The sequence below is a fragment of the Cajanus cajan genome, chromosome 4 (genome assembly GCF_000230855.2).
Source record: "Cajanus cajan strain Asha chromosome 4, NIPB_CcT2T_4, whole genome shotgun sequence".
Lineage (NCBI taxonomy): Eukaryota > Viridiplantae > Streptophyta > Magnoliopsida > Fabales > Fabaceae > Cajanus > Cajanus cajan.
In genome coordinates this window covers 53,406,301-53,425,247 of record NC_138520.1, presented here as the reverse complement: position 1 = coordinate 53,425,247, position 18,947 = coordinate 53,406,301, and the positions used below count along the sequence as shown (strand labels likewise).

The following is an 18,947-nucleotide window of genomic DNA, read 5'->3' as shown; positions in this document are numbered from 1 at the left end:
ACAGATGCGGCAGCAACACGCCGTCGATCTACAAAACATGCGCGCCCAGCATAATACTGATCTAACGGCAATGCGTATCGCTAATGAAGCCGACCTGGCGGCGCTACGCGCCGAGAACGAGCATATTCGCGCTCAACTCCCTCGACACCATTATGATCATCCTCCTCATCTGAGTAGCCATCACGAGGAAGAAGAACATTCGGTCTCTCAACCTCAGACTACGACCAAGGCACCAACTCAACGACCTGCCACGCATCGGTCTCACGCACCAACGCACAAGTCGGCCTATGAAGTCAGCAAGGCCCCTACTCATGCCCTAGGGCATCAGGCAACCTTCCGCTGTCATCCCTTTGTGGATGGCATCATGGAGACACCACTCCCTCAGGGGTGGAAACCTCTCCACCTCGATCGCTACAATGGCACGACGGACCCCGATGAGCACATCGACCTATACACAACACAGGTAAACCTCTACACCAACAACGATGCTATATTGTGTAGGGTTTTTCCGACCTCGCTCAAGGGGGCCGCACTCAACTGGTACACCCAGCTTCCCGCTGAGTCAATCGACAGCTTCAACACCCTGGTCAGGCGATTCACAGCGCAGTATGCAACAAGCCGACCTCACCACATCACTTCGGCCGCCCTGGCCAGTCTCAGGCAGAACGACGACGAGCCACTTCGGGCGTTCATGGAGCGATTCGCGGCCACCTCAGTTAAGATAAGAAATCTAAACCCCGAGGTCGCCCTGCACGCGATGCTCATGACACTCAAGCCTGGGCCCTTCGTTGACAGCCTATGCCGCGAGGCTCCTCACGACATGGACGAGCTTCGCGCCCGGGCAGCGGGCTACATCCAGATGGAAGAGCACTCCGCTTTCCGTGACCAGGTTCGTGGCAAAGGACCAGTGAAGCCAGAACAGGGCCACAAAGACAAAATCAAGGTCAACAACGACAGCTAGTTCAAAAAGTCGGCTAGGGCAAACAGAGGGGGGAGATATGACTTCTACACTCCCTTGAACGCGCCCCGCGTACACATACTGGAGGAGGCCAGTAACAACAACCTGCTCACCCTGCTATCACCAGGTCACACCCCCAACAATGCCGACAAATCCAAGCACTGTCGGTACCACATAAATCATGGTCACACCACTGAGGAGTGCCACTCTCTCTGGGACCGTATTGAAGAACTCATCCAGGCGGGCCACCTCGACCAATATGTCCAGCGACAACAGGGTCACCGAGGAGGCTATGGTGGACGAGGACGAGGCAGAGGCCATGGTTCGGGAGCTTGCACGGACCAACCCTCTGGCTCCCAACAAAATGCCGACGGCGCAGTGCAAGCCGAGATAAGCCAGGAGACAAGGACAACACCATTACGGGGAGTGATTAACACAATCACAAGAGGTTTCGCTGGGGGAGGCGCCAACAGCTCGGCCCGGAAGAGACACCTACGGAATATCAATTGCATCCACTCTACCACCTCGGCCTTGCACCAGAGCTCACCGTCGATCTCTTTCTCTGACGAGGACTACGCTGGAGTCAGCCCTAACCAAGATGATCCCATGGTTATCATTGTGGAAGTCGCCAACTGGGAGGTACAGAAGACATTCATTGAGCAAGGGAGTTTGGCCGACGTCCTGTACTGGCCGACGTTCCTCAGGTTAGACGTCCCCCATTCTCTCATCCAACCTCACACGGAGCCCCTAGTCGGTTTTGCAGGAGAGCGAGTTCACACTCGGGGATACGTAGACCTACTATCGACCTTCGGAGTACCTCCGGACATAAGATGAGTCATGGTTCGGTACCTCCTCGTGGAAGCCAACCCTTCCTACAACATAATCATCGGGAGGCCAACCTTGAATCAACTCGGAGCAGTAGTGTCCACCCCACACCTCACCATGAAATTCCCAGGGAATGACGGTAAAATCATCTTCATCAAAGTAAATCAGAAGATAACTCGGCAGTGCTACGCCGAAAGTCTGAAAATCTCCTCGTCCAGCAAGCAAAGCAAGGGGAATCCCCCCACCGTAGCTCACATCACCCGCAGGGAGGCCACTAATCTTAGCCCGAGGACCGACCCTCGTAGTCTTCCTTAAATTTCATTTCAACTAATTTTGTATGAACGAGTCGTGCACTCTTTTCCCGCCTCAATCTTTGATTGAAAGGGTTTTTAACGAGGCACACAGATATATCCAATAAAATGACTCATTTTGCTCAATCTATATTCTTATTTTATGTTTTTATAGAAGACGAGATCGAATCAACCTTTTTCACTCTCACCGAGGTCGAGTACGAACCTTTACGAGAGTTAAACAATCAAAGTCCGAGGTCGAGTTCGAACCTCGTAATGATTAACTCGAGGTCGAGTACGAACCTTTACGAGAGTTAAACAATCAAAGTCCGAGGTCGAGTTCGAACCTCGTAATGATTAACTCGAGGTCGAGTACGAACCTTTACGAGAGTTAAACAATCAAAGTCCGAGGTCGAGTTCGAACCTCGTAATGATTAACTCGAGGTCGAGTATGAACCTTTACGAGAGTTAAACAATCAAAGTTCGAGGTTGAGTTTGAACCTCGTAATGATCAACTCGAGGTCGAGTACGAACCTTTACGAGAGTTAAACAATCAAAGTCCGAGGCCGAGTACGAACCTTTACGAGAGTTAAAAAATCAAAGTCCGAGGTCGAGTTCGAACCTCGTAATGATTAACTCGAGGTTGAGTACGAACCTTTACGAGAGTTAAACAATCAAAGTCCGAGGTCGAGTTCGAACCTCGTAATGATTAACTCGAGGTCGAGTATGAACCTTTGCAAGAGTTAAGTAATGAAAATCCAAGGTCATACAAGACATACCCAAATCCGAAATCAAGACGCCAAACACATGTCTCACAGCGCAAACGAAAAAAACCAAAAAGCGCAAAAGGCAAAAGAAAGCGAGAACGCAAAAAGACAAAGAAAAACATATATACATACTCAAGCAATAATCCAAAGTTCTACACTTGAAACAAAAAGCAAAACAGAAAAACATTGACTAAGATACAACAAAAATGGCCTACACAGAGACGTTCTCGCTAGAGCTGCCCTCGAGGTCGTCCTCCTTTACCAGCTTCCCAAAGCGGACTACTTTCTCCACGTGCATGGCGGAGAAGTCGAACCCCGGGGCGAGAAGCCTTGCCTGGCGAGCTGCCTTGAGGAAACCCCACTTGTGTTCAACCACGATCGATCGTTCGGTTTCCTCCAGCTTCTTCTCCAGCGCTGCCCTCGCCGCCTCTTGCCTCGCCAACTCAATTTCAAGGTGGCGGCCTCCTCCTCTTTGCTGCCAATCACGACCTCGTTGCAGAGGCGCTTCTCGGTCGCTGTCGCAGAGGCGCTTCTCGGTCGCCGTCGCCAGCTCACTCTTCAGGGAAGTTACTTCATCCTCCAAAGAGCGAACCCGACCACGGGAAGACGTCACCTCATCTTCAAGGAAGCGCACCCGACTTCGGGACGAGGAGGCCAACCCCCGCAGCTCGCCCACCTGAGAAGCATAGTTCTCGTTCGAGAGCAGAGCAATCTCCAAGGACTTCTGCACCCTCGCGAGATCCCCCCTCGCAGCTCGGAGCTCGGCACTTAGGACCTCGTGCTCCTCCTTAAGAACCTTATTTTCCCCCTTCAGGACCTTGTTCTCGTCCCTTAGGGGTTGAACTCGGCCCTTCAGTCTGGCTAGGTCCTCCTGCTGCTTGGACCACTGAGGCTTCCAGTGGCCCACAATGGCCATAGCCCTCTGCAGAAGGACCTGGGCGGCGTCAAAGCTATCCACAGGCCCGACCTCATCTATCAGCCCATGGTCTTCAAAGCTTAGCGAGCTTGGAGGGAAGAACTTCTCAGCGGTCACCCCCTGCGATGAACCAGACGGTGGCGCCGAAGCTGCAGGGGTGGACACGGGAACCTCAAGACTTGGCCCTTTGCCACGAGCCTCGACAGAGGTGGAAGCCGGCGTCCCCTGCTCGGCAACTGGAAAGTCCACGATAGGAACCTCTGACCTCGCCTGCGAAAACTAGCGCCATGTCAAAAAAGAGAAAAAACAACATGCAGGAAATCACAAAAATCAGGAAACACCACTTACCTCAGCAGCATTGGCAGCCTGCTCAATGGTTGGAGCCGCCACCTCAGCAGCCTGGGCAGCCTGCCCAGCAGCCTGAGTCGCCGCCTCGGCAGCATCTCCTACCTACGGAAGACAGCCCTAGGTCAGAACACAGAAAAACACAATAGAAGACATCAGAAAGCCGAAGAAACAAGGTACTCACCACCTCGGCAGATTGAGCAACCTGCTCGGCAGTCTGAGGCATCCCCTCAGAGGCCACCTGAGGAGCCCTCCTGGGCGGTGGACTCTCGGTAAGGTCCACCGCACCAGCGTCGGCAGCCTTGGAGGTCACCTCCTCGGCCTCCGGAGGGGTAGAGGTCCCCCCGACCTCCTTCACTCCCCTCTTTCTTTTTCGGTTAACTCTCAGGGGGGAAGCATCTTCCTCTTGAGGCTCGGGGACCTCGAGCTCGGTAACATTGTAGCGATGCTTTAACTCACGCCACAAGTTCTTCCCCATGATACCTACAGACAGGAAATAAAACACATCAACAAAGGGAATTCACACAAGCTCCAACAAACCACCAAAAAACAAAATACTCATTCTCCAAGCCCCTCTCCCTGTACGCCGAGTTCGCAAGCGACAAAAGGAGATTGCAATCCAGCGGGCGAGGAAGCGTGGCGAGGTTCTCGATGGCGGCCGCCTCTGAAGCTGTCAGCTTCACTTGACCCACCCCATGAAACCTAGACGGTCGGGGGCACTAATAGAAGGGAAATCTCGGCAGCCCGCCAAAATAGAACGCCCCATCTTCCAAGGGGTCAACATTCACAAGAGCGACTCGGAAAAACTCTTGTTTGAAATTTTTGTACGACTGGGAGTAGAGAGTAAACAAACCCCCATCCCTACTCCCACTCAGAGATAGTATGCCGTATGGCAGAACGCCTACCTTCAACTGATAAAAATGAAGGAAGACGGGAAGAGACACCTCTATCCCCAAAACTGTACACAGGACTTGAAAAGCCCTAAAAAAACCCCAACTATTGGGGTGCAACTCGAAGGAGCCGAGTTGACAAAATTCAAAAAATCACACTCGAACTGAGTGAAGGGAAGACAGACACCTAAATCCCTAAAAATATAGTGGTACATATAGAAATGGGGAGGGTCGGTAGACTTCCCCATATACACGCCCTCACCGGCCTGACAGGGTTCAAGCCGGATCATCCGGGAAATGGAAGGGTCACAAACCCTACACGACCTCGAGATCCCATTTACCTCAAGAAAGGACCGAAAAATGCTCTGGACCCCCGCCATCTCACGCTTGACCCAGTCGTAGCCAGGGATGCCTGGCTCCGGGCCCCGGGGCGGAGGCGGATCCTTCTTCTTGATGGTAGCTTTCCCGGTAGCCATTGCCTTGCCGCGCGCCTTGCCCCTGGCAGACGCAGAAGAACCGGCACCATTCCCACCAGCCATTAAAGAAAAAGAAGATCTGGGGAAAAGAAAAAAAGAAAACTGTAGAAAGGAAGTACCTGGTACTCTTCCTCACAAAACAACCCTAATAAGGACGGGGTTACCGGAAACGGCGGCGGAAACGGTGAAAATAGCGACGGAGACTAGACGGAAGCGAAGGCGCACAAAGCAGCTTGCGCAAGAAGCCAAGGAAGAAAGAAAACGAAAAGAGTAAAGTGAAAGGTGAAGAGGCGCGAGTGAGAGAAAAAAAAGTTTTCTCCCAAAATTCAAAACGGCCATGCCACGTGTCAACCTAAGGGCACGCCTGACAATACATTAATTGCAAGACCATCATTACATAACCGTCATTTCCCTTAACGCGCCACTTGCACGTTTCCGGGAAATGAACAGTTGCGACACATGGCACCACAACGAGCAAACATACGTGAAAGGTCACCTCCCCCCAGCGAGCTCGGTCTTAACTCCTCGACCTACGGTCTTCGGAGCTCGGGGGGCTAGTGTACTATCCGTACTGCGAAGCCGAGCTCCGAGCTCGGCACAGCGCAAGCTGACCTCGGACGCGCACTGCGTGACATCAGCTCGGCATTTAAGTGAATCATAACTGATTTCCGAGGATCTCGCCCCAGACGAGATCCGTTATCTAATCATATTACATCTTATCTCAGGCCCAAGGCCCAAGGCAACCCTAAATCACACCAAGGCACGTGCATTACATATACGAGAGTAATACTCACACAAACACTAACTTTAGCATCGGAGTCTCTTTTGCAGGTACCACCCCCATCTTGGAGCATCAACGTACCAGTGAAGGAGGCTCACCGATCTTACCTGGCGGATCAGCTCTACAACAGATTTTCGGTAAGAACAGATTCAAAATTCAATACATTTCTACCTGTACAAAATGGTTTGTCAGAAATTCGCCTAAACCGATAAATCATCTAATTGGATTTGAATATAAATAATACAACATGTGGATTATATCGGTTTGGGCTATATTGACCCAAAATTGATCTATATATTTAAGTTTTGTTTTTAATATTTATCATAATATTAATTTTATATTATATATAAAATATTACATTTTTTAATAAATACGAAACGAAGCATACAAATATGGACACTAAATGAGTTAATCTGTTATACGCACAAACATAAATGTGAGAAACCAAATATTAATTTAACAACTAACATATATCATAAGTTTATATCAATACTATATCATAAGTTTAAAACTTATATAAGTTGCATCATATGCAGAATCCAACTGAAATTAAGCCAACTGAAAATTATTAAGGAACAATTTAAACCAACCTATAGGCCTATTAAGTATCATTTAAATAGAAGTTTGCAAGTTGCAGAGCCCCTTGGGCACATGGCCAATTGTTGTAGCATTTCAAACTTGTCCCACATATTTAAGCAATGTTGGATTGTCATGGTTTGCAAAGCTCTTGCATGATGCAATATATATTTCACAAATTGTAGCTCACACTCTGTGCCTTTATAATTCATAACAGTGCACCTCCTAAGCTGTGAAGAAATGCATTCGGGAACAAACCGTGGGCAAGCCCAATCTTGGGGGAGAATCCTTGCCATAGGCTTATTAAGCACAAAAGTTTGAAGGTTGGGGCAATGGATAAGTAACTCAAACACCACATACCACTTAATAAAGGTCACAAAGTTAAGCTCAAGGTGAATTAAATTTGGGAACAAAGGAAAGCCCTGTTGGTGGTTGAACTGCAAGAGTTTAAGATAAATTACTTGTAAGTAATTCAAAATGAATAATATTATTAACACAAAATTTTTCCTTTTAAACACTATCACTTATTATATAGCGAAACTAATGTGAATCATATTAAAATATGTGGGTCCCATTCTCTCACTAATGAGAAAACATTTTATTACTCAATATTTACGTGACAATAAGACAAAATTTGTTACAATAATTTTTTTTTTATCAAAATGTTCCTTTACTCTTAGTCAAAGATTGACGAAAAATAAGGATAGATCTGGGATACAATAATTTTCTAAAATATGAAAATAATTTACCAAACTAAGCAAATTTGTCATTTTTGTTCATACCTCTAAGAAGAATCGAAGAGATTTCACATTAGACACCACCTCGAGAGGAAACTCAACCCCAAAATTGGTGCCAATATTCGCCCTCACCAATTTTGGCATGCTTTGATACCCCACAATCGTACCAAAATTGACACGATTGGCTCTCAACTCTTCCAGAACGGGACACCCGCGAAGAATCCTGGAGATATACCCAATCCCTCCCACCCTAACATAATCCAAATGTAGTATTTTGAGCACAGGCAAGTCAATAGATTGAAGAATGTCCACACCAACCTGCCATAGCTTGAGAACAACGAGGGTTTTGCAATTGAAGACACTACTAGGCAATGGGAGTGTGAGGGGCATCTCGAGGTGGAGGTGCTTGATGCCACGCTTAATGACAGCCTTAATCAATATGTTGAAGTGGGCCTTTGGGAAGATGTAGTTTGGGCCCACGCGAGTGTTGATGCGTAAGCGTACAAGCATGAGAGGTTGCTGTGCGTTGTGCGAGAGGAGGGTGGCATAGGCAAAGTTTAAGAAAGGGGAGTAAATACAACCGCTTTGAAGATAGGTTTGATCGTCTAGGTGGAGGTCGAGAGCAGGGACGGAACGCCATAATGGACACCACCTTTTGGAGAGACAACTAGTGGCGATGGTGTCACGAGTTGGGAGAAAAGAGAGAATGTGGCACAAGATGCCATCAGGTAAGGCACTGATCCTATCCTCCATTTCCATTTCAAGATTATAATGAGAAAGAAAGGAAAATGGTGATACTAAGAAAGGTATAAATGATTGTTCTTATAGGTTCAATAGTACTTTGTGTAGATATGTTATATAGACAAATTCTTGAGTGCACCATTTAATATATACCTTATAATATGCCGATTCTTTGGTTGACTAATTTATCATGAAATTAATTTGAAACGAATGTAGCAAGTTGTAACCAATTATATTATTTGCATATGTAATTTATTTATTTTTTATAAAATTATGATAACGCCTTTCGAAAGAAAAGAAAAGGCTAAGAAAATGGATTCAAAAGTTTAAGAGTAAGGATGGGAATAGGTTAAGTCTTAAGCAAGGACTTATGACCTAACTTGTTTAAAGTATAGCCTAACCTGACGTATTTATTAAAAATGTTAAGTTTAACCTTTTAAAAAAATCTATTTATTTAAAAAGGCTAAGTTGATGCTTATAAAAAATTCTACTAGACTTGATAGGCCAACCTTACTATATCTTAATACTACTATCCAGTATAGTTTTCGATTTTTTCTCGCTTTTTTATAGGTATAATCATGTCATTATACATGTTAAATTCAAATATTTCTTATCTTAATACTACTTATGTATAATTATAATATAACCGAAGTAATTATATATATTATTGTGAATTTTACTTTGTACATAATGTAGTAATAATAATAATTATCAAAGGATATTTTTCATTTTCATAGTTGTTTATTTTGAATATTCTAAATGAGATATGAGAAATATTTAGAAAGTTTTTTGTTGGATAAGATTATATTCTCTCATCACTACTATACGTGAGTTGTCCTTGTTATGTTAGTTTTTTTATTTTTTATTTTAAACTCTAAATTTTAATAATACTAGTAAAATATTTTTTTATCACACAAATTAAAAAAAAAACTTGCATGCGTAATTAAAAATAAATTTGTTGCCTTATTGGAAATTATCGATATTAATATATTTATGAATGTTAATGTAAAATAAGTTTTTAAATAGGCTAATAATAGGTCATACTAGGCTTTTAAAAATATCAATTCAAGCTTAGAAAAAAGTCTACGGTAGATAATAAGTCAACTTTAGACTTAATTTATAGAAAAAGGCTAGCCAGTATATTCAAAACCAAGTTTGCTTTAATCCTATCCTTAGGAAAGAGAAAAAGGAAGTGTGAGTAGTGCATTAGAAAAACCATGTTGGCGGTGATGATGTCGTCCAATGCAACAATAGAGTGAATTGATATTAATGATGAGAAAATTTCAAAAAAGAAAAGAAAATAAAAGAAAAGATAGGAGAAAGGAGTACAGAAGGTGCATAGTGCCAAAATAATAGTTCTACACAACCATAAAAGGTTGACAATGGAGGAAAAAGAATGATAAGGAGAAAAAGAGAAGGGGGGGCCAACATCCAAGATTGAAGCGGCCAATGATAGGAAATATTCTATTTTATTTTCTCTATTTTTTTTATCTATTTTTCATTTTTTAATTTTTGTTTTTCGTTCATATATTTAAAAAAAAAAAACTTATTCACTTAGATGTAGTTAAAACAATGGCACATGACAATGATCAATAGCAAGGGAGATAAAAAGGAGAGGCAAAAAGAATAGAGACCACTGATCCTTTCTCTTTTTTATTACTTTTCAATTTTTGAATTTTTTCTTTTATTTCCTCCATCATTTTTTTTCTACTTTTTTTTTTTTCATTTGCTAGCTTGGATGTGTGACACCCCTACCCTACATGCATGCATACAATAAAATAAAATAATGATTTTGGAAAATACTTTATACATCAACTAAAACTATGGACAAAAGGTACCACGTTCAAAATCTTATTTCCAAGAACTAAAAACCAAAATAAATAATTACAAAAAAATCATTAAACTTTGCAGAAACATTAAAAATCAAATAAGTTAAAATTTCTATTTCAATAAATAAAAAAAATTTATGCTAAAAACTCTGATGTCACATCCTATTAGACTAATCCCATCAAAAATTTAAACTCCTCCAAAATCAAAGTCACCAACATAAACAATCCAGAGCAAAACACAATGAAACAAGGGAATAAGAACATATCTCACTCCAACTATCGATGTAGGAAATGGTCGAGTAGCCTCTCACATATAAAAATACATAACATAATCATATAATTCATATATCATTAATTAAAAACAATAAATTAATAAGCATTTATTCATATTCTAAAACTTCACACATCATCACATCACAATTCAATGTATAAAACATGTTATGAACATGTAAAGACAAAACTCTCTTAACTACATCCATGTGGGGCCAGTAAATCACTTTATCACTACCCGAAGGTTGAGTAGTCTAGGAGTACATGTCAGGTCAAGCAATCACACACTCTCACTAGAAGAAAATACATCAGTGGCGCATCAAGATAGCTTGTTGACCAAGTTTCACCCATACTCACAACATGGCATGACTAGGGCTCACAAACCTAGTTATCTCCAAAGTCATAAAATCCCCAAGCTTTTATACAAGGAGGACCTTCCCTGATAGTGTATTTCACATCATATCCATCAGACAAAAAATACTTTTATGCAAATGATAAATGTCACACATAGACTCTTATGCACAACCAACAAATTATATTCACATCACATCATATTTCACATCTCACTTCATAACTAAGTCATACTTAGGCTTGTTCACTTGTTTCACTTACACATATCACATGTCTCATAACTTATAAGTTTCTAGATATCATAAACTTTCAATTCTTCTTATACATTATCAATCTTATTGATAGGCAAATCATATACCATTCGTTCACTTCACCTTCCATAGATAACTCACCTCCTCATCCAAAAAACCATGTAGTTCCTTAAGCAATACTAAATTAATTAAAGACTCAATTCTAGGTACAAAAGTCGTAGGCATAGGACAACATCGGACATAGAATGCCTTGCACCCAGCACGAACGAGGCCACGGGCCTTTGGAAAGATCACGCTTGGTGCATTTCTTTTTGTGCCCTATGACACCCTCTACCCCACATGTCATAACACATAATATATTAAATAACTAAATAACCTCAATATAATAGATAAACTCGAAACCATACAGGTAGAGAAAATCATATTTTAACACAAACTAGACTTAGTGGAAATATTAAATTATAAAGGAATTATAATTAAACTACTAAAATTAAATAACATAAATCAAATCCTAACTAATCCTAACTAATTTCCCAGTGTCACGTGTCCTATCAAAGCATAACCCTTCTATGACGACTAAGCCTTGTCACCAACATCCTAAACATCATGCTGAAGATCACCTGTAACAATATACAAGAAGAGCAACACAAAACAAGAGGAGTGACAAACATCTCACTTTGGCTCACGACATAAGATGTAGCCAGGCAACCAAACACAAATAAGACACATATTAACATAACATAAACATATTTTTCATATAATATATTCCATTCATTCACAATATAACAACTATATACCATATAACATTAAGATGTATTATGAAATGGACACAAACAAAATGTTATCATGTATGTGGCGTCAGTAAAAATATCACATATCATACTTATGCATTGCCACTAGCAATACACGTAGAATAGTCTAGGAGTACATGTCGAGTCACACTTTCTGCACACTCTCACTAGAAGGATATACTACTAGGGTCTGGTCAAGATAGCTAAGTCATGCAAGATACATCCCTTCTCACGAGTGCATGATTAAGACTTCCAAATCGAGTTATCCCTAAGGTTGGTTCCCAAGCTTTAACATAAAGGACCTTCCCTAGCCGTGTATTCCATATCGTACCCTTTAAAAATATTTTATGCATATGATGCATGTCAAAAAAACTTTATACGTTACATTTACGTGGTCATTTACCATAACACCTAACACATCTTATCATATCATATCATGGCTAAGCCTCGCTTAGACTTCTCATCATATGATCCTTACAAGATCAATACATATCAAATGCATCGATGTCAAAGCACATCAATATATTAATGCATAGCTCACAATATGTCATATCAATTACAAACTCATACACTACAACCAATTATTAAGTAATACAATGTTTACACAACATCATCCAATACACCTTAAGTAAGAATCATCATGAGATAGTTTAATTATATGTTAGCACCTTAACCATAGCCACTGAGATCAATGTCACTAAGAAATTCTAGTAACTTTATAACTGTCACACATGAAGTCCTTAGATATCGCTATCATTAGAATACCTCAAGTGCTTAGATATCGCTACCATAATTCATTCTTTTTAAACATTGATATAAGTACCTCAAACTATTCATAAGATCAAAAACTTAAAGGGTAAAGTTATTCATCATCCTCATTACAAACTACATTTTCATAACTTAGCCTTCTAAGACATTGTGTGATTCAAACGTCCTATCTAGAGCTATATATGTGATATCAAGTTGATCTTAATTTTATTAGAAATATAAGACAATTATTTATAATTTCTACGTTGATCCATAAAGCTAATTATGCCATTTATTATTTAAAAAATACAAAACTATAACATTTCAGCCTAAACTTTACAACTTGACCTTTTCTCACTACTTTAATCATAACTTGAGTTATAGACCTTAGTTTTATGTGATTCCAACGGAATTCGAAATCTAACATCCAAGGCTGCAACTTTCATGAAGATCACAAAACCTAATTCTTCCATTTCAGTCTACTCGAAAAGCTTACAATGTATGCACGTTATATTTCGCATAGAGAATATGAGGTTCATCTTCTAACTCACATAACTCAATCATTCCCTAATATTTTTAGGTGATTCTTAAGTCTAAACTGTAGCTCTAAATGTCTTATTTCTAACCCAAAAATTGGAACTCAATTTCATTAATCACACATAGAGAAATCATATAAATACTAAGGTATGTTCTTACCAGAATTTTCAGAATTTAAAACAACTCACGTTCAAACTCTCTTCTCTCAATCCAATTGCTAAAAATCACAATTTAAGCTTAATACCACTCTGTTATACCATAAATTACTCAAATACAACATCAATTTCACATTCTAATTACATACATCTATTAACTATGCACACAATAATCATTTAGAGTTCTCACGAGAACCCACAGATAATCCAAATTTTATAATTATATGTTTAATCACGAAATTGGAGACATATACAATTGTACCACATCAAATAGAACTTTAAGGAATCATATGGAAAATCAAAAAACACATAATGAAATCAATTGGGAAACCCCCTTTATACAATACAAGCAATAGAGAAGGGATTGAGAGTCAATTTCACTACCTAACATATATCCCACGTCCAAAGCAAGACTACTCACTCCACATTACCTAGATGAACGCTTAATGAAGGACATAGGTCTTCAAGGTGTTCTCCTACAGAGTCTGGTTCTCCTTCCCGTTCTTCATAACCATAGAAAATGAGAGGCGTAAAAATAAAAGAATTGTTGTAACCTTTTTTAAAAACTTAACCCACACTTAACCCTTTAGTAAAAATACTTTAATCATGATTATCTTTTTCTTTCCCTCAAATATTAAAATATAAATAAATAATATATCAAATAAAGATATTCCTTCCAACTCAAATAATTATAACAAAATAAAATAATTAATAATTAACAAATATATAATATATAAAATAAATCTATTTCTTCCAACACAATTATAATTAAAATAAAATATATAAACAATTACAATAATAAAAACACATATTTTACACCAAATACTTATTATAACAAAATATCATAAAAATAAATATTTCTCTAATAAATATTATACAAAATAATTTTCATAAATATTCATTATTTAATTAAAATACTCATAATTATTAAAAGTCTCTAAAATATTTTATAAAACCCATTTAATTAATTAAAACAATTATAAGAAAATAATCCCAATAAATATAAAATAAATAATAATTAGACTATTATATTAGTAGAATATTTGGGGTGTTACATTCCCAGCGAGACCACAAAAAGGAGTCCCTTGGAGCTCCCACACTTGGTGTGACTGAACTCGTGCCCGACGTCATTGATGCCATGAACATTTCAGGCTTTTGTACTTGGTGAGCCCAATATGATGCTCGACGTTGTATTAGTAAGATGTTAACCAATTACTCTAGCCCGATGCACTAGACAGACCTTGCTGCCTACCAATTAACGGAGACAGAGATACTAGATTCCTATAATGGGGACATCTTGAGGGCTTGATACCAGTGAGAATATTTAGAACTACCAAATACTATGCACCTTTTTGTAGGGACCTCAACCGATGGAAAGAACATGACTATTAGTGGGTGTATGTTGATTGAGAATATGTGTGTGCATCATTTGTATGTATTGTTTGGTTTTTGAAGGATTGAATTGGAGTTAGTACAAATAGTGGTTAATTAGGGTTAAGCTAAATAATACCCTTATATGCACATTTAGGCCATCATAAAAATCATACAACATCATATAGGTAGAATTCCTATTTATGAAACATCATGTACAGAAAAAGAACATATAGAATAAACATGTTATCATGCATCATTTTCTATAGAATAAAACATGATAAACGTAGGCAATAAACACAATGTCATGCAATTTTAGACTAGACCATTGACATCATTCATTTTTTTATTTCCTAGATATGGAAGGCTTAGGTAGTAGCATGCATGGGCAGTTAAAAAAAGTGAACATTCTCAATCAGCCTATGTCAAGGATAGACAATATCTACACATTAATGCCTAGAGAGGCTTAAATGGATTTTGAGAGACATTATGGATGGGTCCTTGACTTATTGAGGATATATGTCAATCCGACCTTTATAAGAGTCTTGGTGCATTATTGGAATCCAAATCTGCATTGCTTCGAGTTTCCACACTTCGACATTGTACCCAGTCTAAAAGAGTATGAACAGATGCTCAAATGACCCAAATTAGTTGGGGTCTATATGGTTTGGGAAGATCATATTTCAATAACTAGAGTGGCCAACCTAATCAGATTACCTCACCACCTATCTTCCTTTGATGGCAATAGGGCAATCAGAGGTTGGAAATGTACTATGATTAAAGACCACCTCGTGAGCTTGGCTGATAGTGAAGATTGGTCAAGTTTCAATAAGACTCTAGCATTGATCATGTTCGGAATAGTCTTATTCCCCTTCCATGTCGGGTTAATCGATCATGCTGCGATGAACACCTTCTTTGCCTAGGACGTGCATGAGAAAAGTCTCATACCTGCAATTCTTGCCGACACCCTACTTTTGGTTGACATCTACAACCAAAAGTCGGGGAAAATAATGAGATGCTACTGCCCACTATTGTTTGTCTAGGCATACACTCACTTCTACACTAACGGTCACATGGGAGTGTTAGCAGATCCACTAAGGAGCTTTTCTAAGATACCATACCTGAGAAAACACGTAATAGAATGGAAGACCAAAATGGAAAGTTGCCTAGCCAATAACTGGAAATGTCCATGGTTCCATTTTGGGAATGTTCTGATCTGGTGTGGAGATTTCCCAAGTGTTCCTTTGCAGGGTTTGAGAGGATGCATAACTTATTCTCCTAAGCTCGCACTAAGGTAGCTTATGAGGAATTAAATCGTGCCAACATTTGAGGAGCTTGGTGAACTGTGCTTCCTATACTCTTTTGGACAACAAAGCATGACAAGTATCATCATAAGTGTTTGGGAAAAACTAGTTTATCTTGGAGATAACGAGGTTGGAAAGCCAAGGATCGTTTCTTCTAGTGAATACAAGTAGTGAGTGATGGAAAACCATGGGCCAAGGGCCCAATTGTTTGAGCTATGGCTAGAAGCATACAGAAAGGATTGACTAGCTTGGACGTTAGTGGGATTTCTAGGCCCAAGCTACTCTTCATGCGGGCCATCACATCTTGAGATTTGTCCTAACTCATTTGTATATAGTAGTTTCTTGTATAGTTTTATTTTTGCCTTTGTATTTGTAAGACACTTTCTTTCTTTTCTTATAGGATATTCCTTTGAGATTTTAGGGTATGTTACTTGGAGACTTTTGCTCCATTTGTTCTTGTATTAAGGGTCATTGATTTTCATATTTTTAATAGTAGAAATGGGGTGACAAATAGTAAGATGTGTAGGTGTAACTAGTAATTAGGCCAGAAGTGGGCCTAGACTAAATTTTACATATTGGGGTTGTTTTTCTCCATTTTTTCCAAGGAATTGATTTAGCTAGGTATCCATCATTTGGTGAACCTAACTAAACCAATTCCAAGATTTTTGGATTGGATTAAATGAGGGAAAACACCTTGGCCACCTAGCTCATTTCCTTGGCCGAATTGTCGTAGCTTTTTCTACACACTTGGGAAGCTTGTGCTATAAGCTTCTAAGTTAGAAGCTTGCTCCACAAGCCTCCTAACTAACTAGATCGGTTAGCTTGAGGGTAAGAAGGCTAACCATGGTTCTCCTTGAACCATAGTTAGTATAGCTTGCACCAGAAGCTTCCCCTCACTATATAAGTCTTTTCCTTAACTTTGTAAACACTTTTGATGTTAATGAGATCAGAATTTTTAGAAACTATCTTTACTTTCAAAGGTCCAAACCTAGGAGAAAGCCTTCTCCTTAAGAACCTTCACAAAGGATTCCTTCCTTTGTGCTTTGGTTCCTACTACTACTTCTTCTTAAGAAGATTGTCGCGCCACTATTGATTCTTTTTAAAGCTTATAAGAGCTTGAACTTTGTTCTTAAAGTTCCTCAAGAAAAGATGGATGTGAAGATAGAGCTAGTTGAGGAACATCAACCACTTCTTCTAGTGATTTCCATCATTTTTGTTATCTAGAGCCATGGTTGCTCTTGAGGTTATGTGTATCGTTTTCTTCTCCTAATTTTTGGTCATGATATGTCTTCTTTTATGTCTTGTGAAGTTTGTTGAATAGATATAAATTTTAAACACATTTTGATAGATCTACATGTCTCATTTGTTGTTTGGTTCATAAATGTTGCTTGTTCCTTAATCTTGAACCAAATCGTGATGTGCCTTTAGGTTTCTCGTGCTTATGCTTTTTATTTTGCTTGAGTATCCTTGTTGATTCTTCATCCATGTGCGAACATTGATAATAACATTTTTTTTGATTTTTGAATCCTAAAGTTTTGTCTAGAAGTCATGTGTAGTCCTTTTACATGTCATAAATTCCTAGACTAGCTTGTTTGAACTTATTAGTCTAACATGTGTTGATTAGATTTTGATTTGAATATATTCTTGTTTTGGATGAACCTAAATGTGATTTTAGTGCTTTTACTTTATTTTTAAGTTCATATTTGCTATTAGTTCTAGAAAATTCTTAGAGTTAGGTTTCTATTATGTCTTCTTAAAAAGTTTGTCAAAAATATGTCATATACACTACTTGTTTCCTAGGTTCCTTGTGTGTCTGAATGTTTTGTGCATCTTTAACCAAAAGAAATAGAGAAAAATAGAGGTTCAAAGCTTACAAAATAGTATAAGAAAATCAAAGAACATATGTGCTTCTTGTAGACACCCAATTTCATCCAGGGGCATACAAACAGGGAAATGAACCTCTGTTATGAAGGGAAGGAGCTCCCAAAGCAGGAAAACAACAAGACAGGACATCAAAGGGATGAAAGCCCAAAACAACTGGTTTTAGTGGCCCGGAATGAGCTGTTCCAAAACCAGAAGGGGTTGTTCCCAAATCTGGAACTCCTAAATTGGAACGGGCCGTTTCGAGCCACCTAAAAGGCTTAAAGAATCTTGGTTGGAACAACCCATTCCAAACCAGAATGGGCCGTTCCAAACCAATCAAAAGGCCTAAAAAACTTGGTCTGGAACGAGCCGTTCCTAAACTAGAACGGGTCGTTCCAAACTGTTAAAAAGGCTTAAAAACCTAGTTTGGAACGGGCCGTTCTAAGCAAGAGAATATAGTGTTAATCTCAACTCTAGAACGGGTCGTTCTTAGTTCAGAACGGGCCGTTCCCAGGTGCGTGATTAACACACAATGTTTGGATCCAGAATGGGTCGTTCTGATTTTTGAACGGGCCGTTCTGGTCACTTTCTAATGCTTATAAATAGACAACTCGGGCATTGTTCTCAAGGCCTCAAAATTTCGTCCAGGTCTCCTTAGAGCACGAAGTTTCTCTCTCTCTCTCCTATTGTATTTCTTGAGTATTGTGAGGCAATTGTAGTGTGAAAGGTTGCCACAAAGCACCTAGATTTTCCATATTTGAAGATCTAACAAAGCTTGCCACGAGGTATTTCATTTAATCTTCTTATCTTTCTTTTATTTCTTATTTTTTTGTTATAACAAAAACAATCATGTAGATGTTTTAGGGTCAACCGTGTAATTTAAATTTCAAGCATGTAAATAGTAATTCATAAAGGGGATCTAATATTTAATTTATTATTTCTTATCACATTAACTTCATCATAGTGTACCGATTGAGGGCGCTGTAGGGGTGCTTAATACCTTCCCTACATGTAACCAACCCCAAACCCAATTCTGGTTATCAAGGCCATTATTGAATTTTTAAAAACCTTTTCTTTTTCCAATATTTTGAGTAAAACATTGGTGGCGACTCCAAAAACCTATTTTCAAAACCATTAATTAAGGATTAGTCTGGTGTCCGGGCATTCCTTAATTGA

At 39.7% G+C, this 18,947-nt stretch overlaps 1 protein-coding gene across 1 annotated transcript; it reads right to left on the bottom strand.

The window, feature by feature from the left end:
* Positions 1–6,601: 6,601 nt before the first annotated feature.
* On the bottom strand, positions 6,602–10,361 carry LOC109807157 (F-box/FBD/LRR-repeat protein At4g26340). The gene is made up of 2 exons (XM_020369684.3): positions 7,607–10,361; positions 6,602–7,261 (listed from the first exon to the last, which is right to left on the bottom strand). Exons 1-2 carry the CDS (start codon positions 8,318–8,320, stop codon positions 6,857–6,859), a joined length of 1,119 nt encoding a protein of 372 aa, XP_020225273.1. The 5' UTR covers positions 8,321–10,361; the 3' UTR covers positions 6,602–6,856.
* Positions 10,362–18,947: the final 8,586 nt, after the last annotated feature.

Coding starts and splice junctions, on each gene's coding strand:
- LOC109807157 (XM_020369684.3), bottom strand. CDS start 8,320: ATGGAAATGGAGGATAGGATCAGTGCCTTACCTGATGGCATCTTGTGC. Junction 7,262..7,606: donor CTCTTCGATTCTTCTTAGAG/GTATGAACAAAA, acceptor AAACTCTTGCAG/TTCAACCACCAACAGGGCTT.